This window comes from Myxocyprinus asiaticus, chromosome 6 (genome assembly GCF_019703515.2).
Source record: "Myxocyprinus asiaticus isolate MX2 ecotype Aquarium Trade chromosome 6, UBuf_Myxa_2, whole genome shotgun sequence".
Classification (NCBI taxonomy): domain Eukaryota; kingdom Metazoa; phylum Chordata; class Actinopteri; order Cypriniformes; family Catostomidae; genus Myxocyprinus; species Myxocyprinus asiaticus.
Genome location: NC_059349.1, coordinates 39,042,134 through 39,056,159, shown reverse-complemented (window position 1 = coordinate 39,056,159; position 14,026 = coordinate 39,042,134). Strand labels below are relative to the sequence as shown.

At 36.5% G+C, this 14,026-nt stretch overlaps 1 protein-coding gene across 9 annotated transcripts; it reads right to left on the bottom strand.

Moving 5' to 3' along the window:
• Positions 1-222: 222 nt before the first annotated feature.
• On the bottom strand, positions 223-12,677 carry LOC127442051 (apolipoprotein L6-like). Of its 9 annotated transcripts, none has more exons than XM_051699728.1 (14): positions 9,736-9,959; positions 9,542-9,593; positions 8,602-8,627; positions 8,434-8,499; positions 8,035-8,162; positions 7,807-7,875; positions 5,636-5,695; positions 5,400-5,474; positions 5,228-5,281; positions 5,047-5,109; positions 4,232-4,309; positions 4,104-4,143; positions 3,837-3,888; positions 223-2,436 (listed from the first exon to the last, which is right to left on the bottom strand). In XM_051699728.1, the coding sequence occupies exons 5-14, from the start codon at positions 8,101-8,103 to the stop codon at positions 1,572-1,574; spliced, it is 1,425 nt and encodes a 474-aa protein (XP_051555688.1). In that variant the 5' UTR covers positions 8,104-8,162; positions 8,434-8,499; positions 8,602-8,627; positions 9,542-9,593; positions 9,736-9,959; the 3' UTR covers positions 223-1,571. The 9 variants fall into 9 exon arrangements, with proteins under 9 accessions (XP_051555688.1, XP_051555686.1, XP_051555687.1 ...); XM_051699726.1 differs by having other exon boundaries at positions 8,035-8,106; XM_051699727.1 differs by lacking the exons at positions 9,542-9,593; positions 9,736-9,959 and adding an exon at positions 12,467-12,677 and having other exon boundaries at positions 8,035-8,106.
• Positions 12,678-14,026: the final 1,349 nt, after the last annotated feature.

The window sequence follows — 14,026 nt, the reverse complement described above, 5'->3', positions numbered from 1 at the left end:
TAAAATGTAATAAAAAAAAACGCAGAGAGATGCTAAAAAAAAAAAAAAAACAGCGAGACATGGCGGTCAAAGACATTATAATGTAATTTTGGTTATTATGTGAGCATTTTAGTTGCGCTGCATCACAACTAATATTTTTTATGTCTATTCTGGGTAATCCCACATTGTAAATGACATATCATTTTGTTATACTGTCAACATTGTTCAATAACCAGCCTATACTTTGCTCAATATTACTTTTAATACATTCTTTTATACATTTTTTATATTGCCTACTGTAACAATGACAAACAATGGTAACAATAAGGCCAACATTTGCACTTAAGATAGGCCTACACAAATAATATGTGAACAGGAAACAATACTATAAAGCATTTAATGACAAATTCATAAAATGTAATAAATAGTAAAATAACACAAAGTAGCCTATATTTATTGAAATCGCTCACCTGAAGATATTCTTTATCAGGTGTTAAAAAACATCAACGTAAAGATATTTACAAAAATAAAAATACTTAAAAAGCCATCTCCTTTACCATGGTGGGATAATAAAGTAATATGCTTGAACTGTTACCATGTATTCAGGCCCATATAGATGGTATTAGTTCATAAAGTCTTGGCCTTATAAAAGCAGAAATTACACCTTAACAAGCACTGGATCAAAGTAAAAAACAAGTTACCAAATTTACATAACCTGTCTAAGTCATTGTGCTGGCAGTAAAAAGGCAATATAACAGTGCAGTTTAAGCATTACTCAAAATAAAGTTTTTTTTTTCTAAGTGTGAAGTTGAATGAATGAACATTCATATAGCGCTTTTCTGACACTACACTCAAAGCACTTTACACAATGAACAGGGGACTCTCCTCAACCATCACCAGTGTGCAGCATCCACCTGGATGATGTGACAGCAGCCATAGTGCGCCAGTACACTCATTACACACACCAGCTGTTGGTGGAGAGGAGAGAGTGGAGTGATAGAGCCAATTAATGGATGGGGATTATTAGAAAGCCATGATTGATAAGGGCCAATAAGGAGAATTTGGCCAGGACACCAGGGTTACACCCCTACTCTTTTCAAGGAGTGCCCTGGGATTTTTAATGACCACAGAGAGTCAGGACCTCAGTTTAACATCTCATCCAAAGGACAGTGCCTTTTTACAGTATAGTCTTCCCATCACTATTCTGGGGCATTAAGGCCTACACAGTCCACAGGGAGAGCACCCCTGCTGGCCTCCCTAATACCTCTTCCAGCAGCAACCTTAGTTTCCCAGGAGGTCTCCCATCCAGGTACTGACCAGGCTCAGCCCTGTTTAGCTTCAGTAAACAAGTAGTCTTGAGCTACAGGGTGATATGGCTTAACAATTAAAGGAGTTCTCAGTCATCTTTTGCTAACTGCTAAACTTTCAAACAGAAAGAAATAGTACTAGTAGAATAGATCTTTTTTAAAATATGTTCAAAATCACATTTTTACTATGACGTCAGTAAAAGAGAATTTAAGTTTTTTGTGAGATGCTGCATCTATGCCACTATGTGTCAGAGAACATAAACACAAATTTTACAGATTGCACATTTAAATAAAAGGAGTGTTTAGAGAGTTTTGTTTTAGAGGTATTTCAGGACGAAGATTGTTGCACGACTGCAGCTCCTCTCGGATGCTGTTGAGTTCCACCAAACCCTCATGTAGCTGGTCTGCCACCTCTCTAATCTTGGCAGCAAATTCAGACTTTGCACCTTTTTTCAGCTCATGGGAGTCTTTTGCCACAAAATAGATATCCATCCCAACAAAGAGCCCAGTGAGAACACCGGTGGATACACTAGCGATCTGCACTGCTCGTGCTGCGGTGGTTCCAGCGGCATTGGCTACCTGCACCACACGCATAATCTCATTGGCATTGATTAGAATAGCTTTGCCTGCCATGGCACCGTCCTCATAGATATTGTCAAAACAAGGGAAGTCTCGATTGTACGCACGCTTCTTCATCTTATTCAGGTTGAACTTGCGTAGGTTTGTTATCCCTTGCTTGATGAACTTCATGCATTTGTTAAGGTCATCCATCTTCTCCTGATAGTCTTCCACAATGTGCTCTACTTTCTTGCGATCCAAAGAGTTGTTGACGGCACTGGATATCCCAGCAGAGGCAGAGGTGAGCCCTCCTGCCATGGCAACACCCAGACCAACTGCAGTAACAATCAGAGAGGCTCCCATGGTGAAAGGTGCCAGGGCTAAGCCAGTAATGGTGGTAACACCTCCCAAAGCACTGGTGGAGCCACCGGTGATCTGGGCGATCTTGGTCTTCTTGTTGAAGCGGTCTAAGCCATCAGCAATGGCGTGCAGGTCAATCACATGTTGCCACAGTCCCTCTGCTCGCTCTGAGAAGAGTTTGTTAAACACACGTATTCCCTTCTGGACCTTTTCAGCTGTTACTGCAAAAGCCCTGAGAAACAGACGATTAGTCAGTCAGATTTACTTTACAAGTTATGTCACACACTCAGGGGAGAATTCACTAAACTCTGCGTTTCCTGAACGCTTTTGATGTCTGACATTTTTATAGGGATTTTATTGTTGTTATAGAGTGAAAAAGTACTCCTTGCTGCAGACGGAAGCTACAATTGTTGTTTGGAATCTACCTGGTTATGAAACACAATACAGCCCTCTACCTAATCAGTTCCTGTGTAGAAGCCACATTTTCCGCCTGGAACGGCCTTTACAGCGGTGGAAATGCACAAAACAGTTCGATAATTTGCACCAGCCCAGGAAACCGCCCCAAACCATTTCAGTGGAAAAAGGCTATAAGAGGCCGGTATAAGCGCTTATTATTTGCATCCGCTGTCTGCACAATATCAGGCAACAGCACAAATGTGCCCCCAAAATCTGTGTTGAATGCAATTTGCACAGCGCAATTTTGATTTTGCAGGCCAATTCTGATAGTGGAAGATGCAGCAGACCACATAGCAGACCAGTCATCTGGGTACTGCGAGTCCATTTATGTGATTATTTGTCAAGTAGTCTTGTAATAAGCTGGATATTGAGCAGTCACGGTCATTATTTACTAAATAAACTCTAACAAAACTCTGAAGCAAACCGGAGGTGCAAATCGGCTGTTCAGCGATTTCTTTCTTCTTACATAATAACATAATTTCAATGCAAATCAATGTTTCATGTCCATTTATTTATTTATTTGGCAAGTAGTCTTGTAATAAGGTGAGGGTCATTTTGACAAAATAAACACCAACAGAACACAGTCATTATTTACAAAACAACTCTGACAAACCAGAGGTGGAATTTGGCTGTTCAGCGATTTCTTCTCACATAATTACATACTTTCAACACAAATCAATATTTTATGTCCATTTATTTATTTATTTGGTTTGTAACATGTAATAAGTGGGATAATGTAGTCATCCGGTTGTTATCGCAAAATAAACCCCTTCAGTGTGATACAAGACACCTTCACTTAATTTCACTGGGTCTGGATTTATTTTGAGATAACAACCAGTTGACTGTACATTGTCCCTTACACAAATAACTCTCTTCTCCATCATTTGATCATTATTTGAAGAACTACTACTACTAATCTCTTTTAAATAGCATTCATTTTACCGCCTGCTTTCATGGGGCGGTAATGTTAGCATGATGAATGAAGCACAATCTATAATGAGCCTCCTTTACATAAATAGAGAAGACGCAGCACTTTTTCAGCACTGATTGCGCCTGCTTAAACTAAATTGCCAGTGGTTAGTAAATAATACTAACGTTTTTTGAGTTGAATTACGACACGCAAAAGTGGTGCAGCTTTTTTAGTGAATTCGCCCTTCAGAAAGAATTCTGACTTACTTGGCTTCCTCTTTTTCTGTCATGTTTTCACTTTTGGGCATGTCCTCCCATTCTGAAATGGGAAAAAAGACAATAGGAGGAAAATGTAACTAAGAATATCAGGTCCATGTCATGAGGAACCACCTGATTCACTTGTATAAGGTAGGTGTAAAATACTAATAAGTTCAGAATTGGAAAAACATTCAGAATGTGAAAAAAAAAAAAAAAAACACAAATGTAGATGATGCCAATGTAATAATTAGTGCCAACATGGTGGGACAAACTCACTTTCCACAGTGCTCCACCAATCCATGAGGCCATCAAGATCCTGTGAAAGATAGAAATGGTAACTAAAAAATAGTTACCAATAATAAATAAAGGTAAGAAGTATCTGGATCTATTTTTACACAACCAACCTCCTCAACCTCCCTATGACTTTCACTTATACGGAACTCATCCAGCCATTCCATGAGGCTCTTCTTCTGGCCTTTAGTCTAATAAGAAAATAGAAAGCAGTGTCAGGTTATTCTGCAAAAGGAGATTGAGAACATGGCAAAATAACATATAAAAGTAACCTGATGAAGAATGACAGTTTTGTTTTTTCACAGGCTGCGAAAGCACATTCATTGTGTCTGGCCAAATAGAAAAAGAAATTGCACTTTTCTTTCACTATATAAACTTTTTCCACTATACTTTTTTCCTACTTTTTTAAAGCTATTACATTTTTTACTTTTCATCACTATAATTGTTTTTTTCTGTCTTTTAACTAAATGAAAGGGTTGAAATTAAATGTATTATTGAGTATAAAACAGTGGAGTTCAGTTGTTGAGTACCAGAAACAAAATCGAGAAAAAGAAAAGCAGGGATTGCCAAATGAACACTTTTGTTTTGATGTTAGACCCACAACTTCTCTTTTAATGTTTGCAGAAGTTCTGAGAAATGAAAATGGATTGACAAAACAAATCTGTACCCATAACAGTACCATTTAGTGGGAAAAACAATGAAGAACTTGGTCTCAAAATCTGGACTGGTTTAATATGTCACCTGCCCTATAGCATCAAACTGCATTTAACTCTAATATTTAGATTAATAAGGGTCTCTGCATTTATTTTATGTTTATAATACCACAATAGTTTCTCAGTTCTTGTTCTTTATCTAGCTGGGTCTAGTGTTCAATGTTACTAGTTTTCAGTAGAAAGAGAGGGTTTCTGAATGAAAGAACTGTTAGTACCTCTGCAAGGTCATTGCCGCTGCCTTCAGTTTGGTTTCCATTCTTCTTCTGCATTGTTTTATTCTGAAAAAAACCCCCCCAAAACATGTGCATTCATTGACTAATAATTGTCATGTTTTTGCTCATACTTTAAAATAGGACGCATAAAAAAATTAACATACAAATTACAAAACTTGTTTACCTTTGCTGCAACTTGAGGCATAAATGGATTTATGGGTTTCTTCTGCCCTTTTTGCTGTAAAAATATGAAATGGCTATCAACTGGTGAGGTCCAGACCACCTGTTTTGGTTCTTTAAAAACATGTACAGATATGGCGGTCTGTAATGATTAAAGTAATGAGATGGATGCTTACTTTAGGATTTTCCTCTTCTCCAGGTGTCTCACCCTCTTTGTTATACCTCTTTTCCAACACTTTAGTGCTGTCACCCTGCAAAGATAGGTCAAATTAATTTAGCCTTGGTAACACACCGAGAAAAACAGAGTGAAGTGTACTTGAACTTGTGATACTTCTGGAAATTACCATTTATTAACAAAAGACAGACCTAGTTCATACAATCTCTCAAAGCTAAAATGAAAGTTCCACCTCACCTGATTGATGTCAATCGCTGTTTGCTTTTGCACATTATGTGAAATAATGTTGTTAATGTCCTGGTGAGATGAGAAGGCAAAAAAATTTGTTAAAGTGTAGAAAGGGAATAAACCATTATAGTGTTATTAGCTTTTGTACTGTGCTGTATCTCTTCAATAGAAGTATTGAGTGGAGCTTTAGATGTGCCCTCTGTCCTCTTTGTGTGATCTGCATTCTCAATGACCTAACAATGTCAATGCCAACAGTTCAATTAGATCTACTTCAAATATACTGTATGTACAACTCTCTAAAGATTGAAATGTAGAAGGTCAGTAGAAGTAATTCAGAAAATTCATAGCTTCAGAAGTTACTGTAAAGTTGGTTTGATCTTACCTGTAAACTGTATTGTGGGGGGAAAAAAAGACCAAAAAAGGTAGGACAAGAAATGCAACTTAAAAAGATCCAATAAAATAATGAACTGATAAACTGATTAAAAAAATAAATGAACAGAGAAACATCAATTTTGAATAAAATTAGAAATGGTAATCTTTCATGGTTGCCAAATAGGATAGCATATAAAAAGATAAATGTGTAGAGAATCCTATGAAATACCAGGTCTTATTTTAAGCCTTACCCTTTTTTTTTATTAGTTATTGAGACAACAAAACCTGTGTTTGATGATCGTACAATTTTTTTTTAAATCATATTCAACCTGGAATTCTGATGTGCATGTAGGTCCTTGTCTTTTAAGTTAAAGTTTGCCTTTAATTATGTAGGGTAGGCCTGGCTCATAAAAAGTTGCAACAGCACAGCTGAAAAAGCCCAAAGGCATGTTCAGATTTTAACAGCTTTCAGACCAAGCTGGGCTCGTACAAGATTCCTAAATGAAAGACACCAACTTTGTTACTTTGTTACAACATGTTATTAGAGGTGCCTGAGATTTGGAGCTACATCCTAAGAAATTCTAGATTATTTTAGAAGCTCAAACAATACAGGGATTTTATCAGAATACCAACTCTTAAAAATCATAAAACAAACTAAACCTAAACCTGCTTATTAGTTGTGATTTTATCCTAGTGAATACAAATCTCAAGAGAATTCTTAAAGGAATAGTTCACCCAAAGATGAAAATTCTCTCATCATCTACTCACCCTCATGCTGTCACAGATGTGTATGAGTTTCTTTCTTTTGCAGGACAAAAACAAAGATTTTTAGAAGAATATCTCAGATCTGAAGGTCCATACAATGTAAGTGAATGGTGGCCAGCACTCTACAGCTCCACTAAGCACATAAAGGCAGCATAAAAGTAATCCATAAGACTCAACAGGTTAAATCCATGTCTTCTGAAGCGATCTAATCTGTTTCGTGTGACAATAGAACAAAATGTAACTCCTTTTTAACTTTACATCTTGCCATTGCAGTCTCAATGCAAGATCATGATTTTAAGCTCGATAACACTTCCTAGTGCTTTTCCGCACGAGCTCTAGATGGCGCTAGGAAGTGTAATTGAGCTTGAAATCATGATTGAAATCAGAAGACTGCAGGTGTCAAGATGTACAGTGAAAAAGGAGTTACATTTAGGTCTGTTCTCACGTAAACCACTGTTAAACAACTGTCCTATCCTATGGATTACTTTTATGCTGCCTTTATGTGCTTTTGGGAGCTTCAAAATTTTCATCACCATTCACTTACATTGTATGTATCTACAGAGCTGAGATATTCTTCTAAAAATCTTCGTTTGTGTTCTGCAGAAGAAAGAAAGTCATACACATCTGGGATGGCATAAGATTGAGTAAATTATGAGAGAATTTTCATTTTTGGGTGAACTATCCCTTGCTTCTGTGTGTTAACATGCTAGCTTTTTTATGCTAGCTAGTTTCAACATCCTATGTCCAGTTTCCTACTGACAATCTTAGGATAAATAAAATGTATCAGATGATAAATAAATGTATCAGATCTTATTTGTATAGCTATTACTGAAATCGAAAGCAAAAATTCTTATCCACAAATCATCAGTAGTACATTGATTAAAAAAAAACACCCAATAGTATATATTCCAAAGCCTCATATTCTGAAGTGTCCTTTACTTAAAGTTGAACAACCAATATATTTTTGTAGTTACAGCAACATCACTTTTCAAATTTTCTAATATAAATCAGTACAGAGATGAAAAAATTCCATGCTGATGTACCTGTTCATGTGTTGGTTGGCTCTCATGGTCGACTGTCTCCTCTGTATCTGAACCAGAACCCTTATCCTGCTGCAAAACAGAAAAGTGCTACATATTAGTATATTCCCATGCAGTGAAAAGTATAATATGGAAGATATACAGGGGATGGGTGTAATAAAATCCTTAATCATCTATGTCACCCTAAAACATTTTTTTTTTAAATAGATTGTTGCATAAAAATATGCCCACCTTTGTGGAGTTTGACTGTTTATCATCAGGTTTCCCACTGGGCTCCAAGGACTGCTGTGTTTTTTCCATATTCTGCAGGGCAAGCAGATGTCTTACAATTACAAAAAGCTTTTCACTTTATTCTGAAACTGAAACCAATGAAATTACATTAAAGATTCATTCAGTGAAACTGTTAGTAAAGTGTACAGAGTATAAAAATGGGCTTAGAACACCTGACGAACAATATGTGAAAAAAGCTTTTCCTAATACAGGAAGTTTCCTCGCACAAATATGGAATTAAGCTTTTCCCTTATATATTATAACTGACTAAACAACTTACTTTTAAATATCTAAATGACCTTATATTTTCAGTTTATTATAACATATGCTGATAACCCTCAAGCAGAATGTCAGACTTACTTTAGAGGTTCTGTCAGAGAGACTATCCTTACTGTCTTACAGCTCAATGCGCTTAGGTATGTTGACCTGACAAAAATAAGAAAGTAGATTTCAGTTTATGTGCACTGGCGAAAACCAAGCGCAGGCCATCAGATAAGTGTTTCATAGCAAGGTCAGAAAGTCTCATACCTGCCCTTCTGCACTTCTGGATTCTCCTGAAATAGACAAGAGGAAAATAAATGAAAGCAGAAACATTGTAAGACAGTTAGCTGTGGAAGGAAAGTGAGACAAGAAAAAGTGAGAGGGAAAAAGATCAAAAGAGATATATAAAAGGCAGACAAGGTAAGACTTAATTCAGTGGTGGGGTAACTGGCAAAGTTATCATCGATTTTAGAAGGTTCTCTGTCCATTCTAAGAATGTCATAACAAATAGAGAGAGAGAGAGAGAGAGAGAGAGAGAAAGAGACAGGCAGAGTGAGACAGAATCATATGAGCATAAACAGGGATATTAAAGACTCATTGATGTTATGGTCAGGCAAAAATATTATCACATGCTAAAAGTCTGCTTTGAACTGAGAGGTTATCCAAAGACAGAGAAAGAAAAGAGTTGCTGTTAGAAATTAGCTTTATGGAAAGACTGAGTATTGTGGGGTTTAACAGACCCCAGATGTTTATGTTTCATTAAATATCCTAATGTAAAAGAAGGGATAGTCTATGTGTTTGAACTGTTGTTCTCGGGACAGATCTCAATGCTAGCTACCGTGTTGTTTTTTATTAATCAGCTATCTTTCTTATGGAAATAGAACAGTGCTTAGAATAGAATTGCTTACAGTTTAACCATGTTTATTTATTATAAACAAGTTTAAAGGAAGATTGTTGCACTAAATCCATTTTAAGCCTCTAATGTTTTACTTTAACGTTTTGAGGAAAAAAAGAGCACTGAGGACAAATACAAAGATACAAGTAGTACAGAGGGCCATTTCGCTTTGAAGCGATTACATCGAAGAAACGGCAGTTATTAAGCTCGTTAGTCTCAATGGCTCTGGGAAGTCATTCTACTGTACATAAGCCATTCAACAAAGGAAAGTCAGAACACAGACTTTATAACAGATAACTGTATCCAACTCACTCAAAGTTCCTCATGACCATATTGGGGTCATCCAGTGCTTACTTTCCTGTGTCTTAAAAGTGATACAAAGTTGCAACGTAGGATTCTATCTTTGGTTATTTTGTAACTTTTACTATTTAGGCTTCTATTGAAGTGTGTACAGTTTGTTGAAATAATCAGTGCAAAAGATTTAGTCCTTAAAAAGTTCGGCTTACCGCACTCTGCCGCCCACTTTAAACCAGTTCGCGATCTCCCTGAGAAAGGTGAATTATTAAAAGAGTGGTTTGAGTAGGAACATCAAGATCTGTTAAATGAAAGAGACGTATCGTAAACGGATTTAGGATTTATTTCATTTGATTGTCTGTTAACGTGCTTGATATAACCGCTTTCTCGCTGTGTAAAGACAGCTAGGTAAAGAAATGTTATTTACTCCGCCCTCTTCTTACTGTGCTGTGCCTGTTCCGTAAATAAATGGACAGCAGTCAGGTGGTGCTGGACTACCTGAAGTCCGAGAAGTCAAGGTCATGGACATGTGTTTTTGTGCTCTTTAAATGTTGCTGTTTTAAATGGTGCCGCATCCAGATTCAGCACAAACAACAACAACAACAACAACAACAATAATAATTATAATAAAAAAAAAAAAGAAAAAAAAAAAAAAGACGTACTTTAAAGTTCTAATATCAGGCTAAAATTTTCATGTAAAAATAATTTGATGCTCTATCTTCCTTTACTCTTTTAAAGGGATAGTTCACCCAAAATGAAAATTCTCTCATCATTTACTCGCCCACATGCCATCCCAGATGTGTATGGCTTTTTTCTCTCTGCTGAACACAAATTAAGATTTTTAGAAGAATATCTCAGCTCTGTAGGTCCATAAAATGCAAGTGAATGGTGACCAAAACTCCATAAAGGAGATAAAGTCAGCATAAAAGTAATCCAGGTTAAATCAGGGGTTCTCAACAGGGGCGGTACCACCCCCCAGGGGGCGTTCAAAGGATGCCATTGGGCGCTGAGAGCAAATTAGTAGAGAGGGGAGCGTTTGGTTACAAATGGAGGGCGTTTATCAGTCATAATAATCAAATCTATCGTCAAGTTCCTCTTTGCATTAAAACGTTTATCTAGACTTACAAAAAGAGGAATACATTATAAGCGAATCACCTTAAGGAGACAGTGTACGAAAAATGCTGTATTATAAGTTTCACTAGCATCAAAATAGTATTCAAGACAGATTAAATTGCAACAAGAATTTTTAAACTTGGAGTATATCAGTTGGTTCTCAATTGGATGGGTTGGTGTGCATTTGTACCATGGTTCATCTGATTTTGATGTCTAGCGACGCATCTGAAGTATCTGGTTTAGCAGTGTCAAATACCCAGGCGGAGGCATAACCTTGGCTAATGCACCTGTATGGCTCTGTAGATGGATACGGCTCAATGGACAGAGCAGCGCAAAGCAAGGCGCTAGAAGTGGAAACCATTTGAATTCGGCACAAAATTTTACACATCCACCCTTGAATTTACTATAGTAACACTAACTGTATTTTAGGCAGAAATAGATTGAAATAAATATTATCATATCATTAACTCAGCACTTTTAAATTTGTCATAGGCTACATTAGGGGAGTGAGGGAATATAATTAATTATGGGAATGAAGTAGGGGGGCATTAATCAAAAAAAGGTTAAGAACCACTGGGTTAAATCAAAGTCTTCTAAAGCGATCCAATCGGTTTTGGGTGAGAACAGACCAAAATATAACTCCTTTTTCATTGTACATCTTGACATTGCAGTCTCTAGGCATGATCATGATTTCAAGCTCGATTAAAACACCTGACGAACAATATGTATAAAAGCTTTTACTAATAAAGAGATTTTCCTCGCACAAATATGCAATTAAACTTTGCCATTATATATTATAACTGACTAAATAACTTACTTTTAAATATCTAAATGACCTTATATTTTCAGTTTATTATAACATATCCTGATAACCCCCCAGCTGCACATGCGTCAAGCACTAGGAAGTGTAATCGAGCTTGAAATCATAAGTGGGGAAAAAAGTGACATTTTGGTCTCTTCTCACCAAAAAAGCAACTGGATCACTTCAGAAGACATTGATTTAACCACAGGACACTTAAAAGACATAAAATATTGTTAGCAACAGAAGACTGAATAGGTAAACCAACATAAAAATGGATGTTAAAGGAATAGTTCACTTATTTAAGACTTTTAGGATTTCATTTCAGGCCTCCTCCTCTAAACAATGCAAGTCGACAATAAAAGTTCTTCTGAACCCAAACGATTGATTATTTTGAGAAACAAAACAATACTTGTATACTTTTTAACTGCAAATGTTCACTTCCGTACATCTCTGTGACGCATGCTCATGAGAGGGATGATGTAAGCTTGTTGGAAAGGTCACGTGTCACGTGGAGGAGGCAGGAAGCGCGTCATTGTTTACATTGCTTTTATTTTATTATTATTTGGAAATGATTTTTATTTTATTTTATATTGTTTTGAAATTGTTTTGCACTGTTTTGATTTGTGAACGGCGCTTGGTCTGTGCAAGTTTCTCTTGTAAACAATGACACGCTTCCTGCCTCCTCCTCCACGTGACGCGTGACTTTACCAACGAGCAAGTGTTGTTTTGTTTCTCAAAATTATCAATCGTTTGGGTTCAGAAGAACTTTATTTGTCGACTGGAGTCGTGTGGATTATTTTGATGCACCATAAATGTGCATTTTGGACCATCAAAAAATGGAGGACATTCACTTGCATTGTTTAAAGGTGGCGGCGGCCTGAAATGAAATCCAAAGAATCTTAAATTCTGTTTTGATGAAGAAACTCAGATACATCTTGGATGGCCTGAGGGTGAGTAAATTATCAGCAAATTTTCATTTTTGGGTGAACTATTCCTTTAAAAGTTTGCTACAACAGTTTGAATATTACCTTATATAATCTCTGAAGATGAGTTGAGTCTGGTCATGTGGGAAAAATTATTCTGTGGAAAAGAGGAATTATTATGTGAGAGATTATAATGCAATTAAAATCAGATGAAGTTAAATACAGTATTGGTATTTAATACAGTATAAATCATCTGTTTCACTCGGTTAGTGGATTATTTTAATAAAGATTCTTCTTAGAAAGTTGCAGTCTGACACTCTGTCTGTAGCATCTGTAGGTGTGTCTGAAATGACTCAAGTCTAAACAGAGATCAGAACAACAAAAGTCTGTGCAGGAGGGGGTGGGGTGTGAGGTGGAGGTGTGTATGTTGGGGTGGGGAGGGGAGGGGAGGGGGGTCAATCATGAATAGTCAACAATGGGGGAGACCGGAGCTAGTTGTCACACTTTTTACTCTAGTAAATATTTCTCAGAGTAGGTTTATTTAAAAAAAAAAAATCTTTTCTGTATAGAAACACACCTTAAAGCCTAGGCTGCAAAAAAGCTGTTGAAAACCTCCACGTTATTGCTCAGGAAAAAGGTACATGTTGCAACACATTCACCTAACAGCATGTTGTTATGGTTAATGTGTCATGGTTGCACCCTCATCCAGACAGATATTTTTTGGGAGTCCTATGGAGGTATTGAGTTTCCAGGGCACACGTATTGCAGGCCTGTAGTGCTTCATAGTACTTCATCTGTGCAGTTAAGCCAGACAAAAGAGAAGGTATCAGTAGTAACATTATTAACCCGCTTTGTTTCATTGATGTCTGTTCTAATAAATTTGACACAGTTTAAGAGTGATTTTAACGGCCTCACAGGGTAACATGGTTACCTATGTTAACATGGGACATTGGTTTGAATGGGAACTGGCGTTTACACTTGTCAGAGCAGTAAATCGCAAATGGAATTATTTTTTTTGCAAAATTAAAGCATCATCACTTTACACCTATACACTTAAATTACATTTATTTATTCAGGAAAAAGTATATTTTGATAAAATGATTAATGTAGTTCTTTTTTTCTCAGTAATTCAAGCATTCTCAGAAAATTCAGTAGATTATATTGTAATTACTGGCTGTCAGATTCAGTTACAATTTTGACTGATTGATTTAAATAATTTTATAAATTGTTTGTCTGTGTATGTGTGTTTTACAAAACTGTTTTCATTATATCTGTTAAAAATGCATCAAAATCTGCAGCAAAGCTACAAATGCATCCTGCCTGTCCTGGATTTGAACCCTGGGGCCGTATTCATGAAAAAGTTCTTAGTTCTTAGGACAAATTATAAGAAGTTAGTAAGAAAGTTCCTATGAGCAATTCTTGAAAAATTCTTAAGAAAGTTCTCAAATATTTTCTTAAGAACATCGTAATTTTTTTCTTACGAACATTTTCATGAATCCGGCCTACTGCCAGTAGGAAACCAGATGGGAAACCATGGGAAACCAGATGTTACCCTGTGAAGCTGTTAAAATCACTCTTAAACTGTGTCAAATTCATTAGAACAGACATCAATTAAACAAAGCGGATTAATAATGTTACAAGCATTTTTTTTATAAAGTGCAAAAT